We start from the raw sequence: 1,126 nt of genomic DNA, 5'->3' as shown, positions 1-1,126 counted from the left end.
CAAACAGCCAATAGACAGAATTTGTGAGCAGCTGGGGAACATAGTGGAGTGTGCAGCAGCTTAAGAGTCAGGGTGTAGGAGACCATAGTGTATACTGGACTAATGTTGCTGCTGCATGTTTTTAGGCATGCAAACACATTAATCAGTCAACATTATGGCAATAATATGTATTGTTGTGTTATTGCTAGTTGCACCTCCCTACTGGCTTAAAACATTTAATTAACGTAGATGCTTTAATTAAAATTATAAATACAGATAAATGGAACCTGAGACAGGGCTCATTTCAGAAATTAAGATCGTGGTTTTAAAAAGAAATTCTCACCAAATCTATTTCTTTTTCCACTGAAAATATCTGTGACCCCATGGTGAGTGTGTCAGACAGTTGTATGAATTGAAACAAAATCAAAGCTAAATGCAGACCCTCAGATGCAGCTGTGACAGTAACATACCTGGATGCAGCCGTTTCTCAGCGATTCATGTTCATAGAGGAAATACACTGAAATCACAGGAAAACATTCTGCTACAACTAATAATGTGTGAACTTATGCTTGTCAACAGTGATGAAGTTAAGATTGAAATGTTCATTGATCTGCAGAGATGATGTGATAACGGAGTTACAACTGCTGTGAAAACCACCTCTCCTAATTGCTTGTAGTGCTTGTTGTGTGTCGTGCTCACATGTGATGTGCTTTGTCTAGGAACAGGAGCTCGAGGCCAGTAAGAAGGACAAATTAGCAGAGGCAAGGCTAGAGGCAGAGGTGAGACTACATAAGAAAGAAAATGAGGCCCTCCGCAGGCACATGGCGGTACTGCAGGCCGAAGTGTACGGCGCCAGACTGGCGGCCAAATACTTGGACAAGGAACTGGCTGGCAGGTAAGAGTTGGAGCTCACAACACCTGTAGGTTCAAGTGGAGGGGTTGCTAAGATATAATATGTTATAACACTGATGATAAACAATAATATAATAACCAGTGGTGGGGTCATGTAAACAACCTGTACTTACTTTTAGAGAAGCAAGTACACAGTAGTAATTGCAGGCTTCCATTCTATATACATGAATTTCTCCTAGGGGATAGATAAAGTATCTGTCTATCTATCTATCTATCTATCTATCTATCTATCTAT

The 1,126-nt window shown here is 40.3% G+C and overlaps 1 protein-coding gene across 3 annotated transcripts in view; it reads left to right on the top strand.

Moving 5' to 3' along the window:
* Positions 1-1,126, top strand: part of gopc (golgi-associated PDZ and coiled-coil motif containing) — a 13,950-nt gene that overhangs the window by 9,453 nt on the left and 3,371 nt on the right. For 2 of the 3 annotated variants that reach the window (XM_023400686.2, XM_087172454.1), the window contains one exon: positions 699-874. In XM_023400686.2, the coding sequence (XP_023256454.2) occupies positions 699-874 (176 nt within the window). The remainder of the gene's footprint in view (positions 1-698; positions 875-1,126) is intronic. The other variant, XM_087172455.1, reaches the window with a different exon arrangement.

This window comes from Seriola lalandi, unplaced genomic scaffold (genome assembly GCF_002814215.2).
Source record: "Seriola lalandi dorsalis isolate HSWRI2012SDOR001 ecotype SW California unplaced genomic scaffold, Sedor1 jcf7180002052903, whole genome shotgun sequence".
Taxonomy (NCBI): Eukaryota; Metazoa; Chordata; class Actinopteri; order Carangiformes; family Carangidae; genus Seriola; species Seriola lalandi.
Note: the sequence above shows the minus strand (reverse complement) of the source record. Positions and strands in the feature narration are given on the sequence as shown.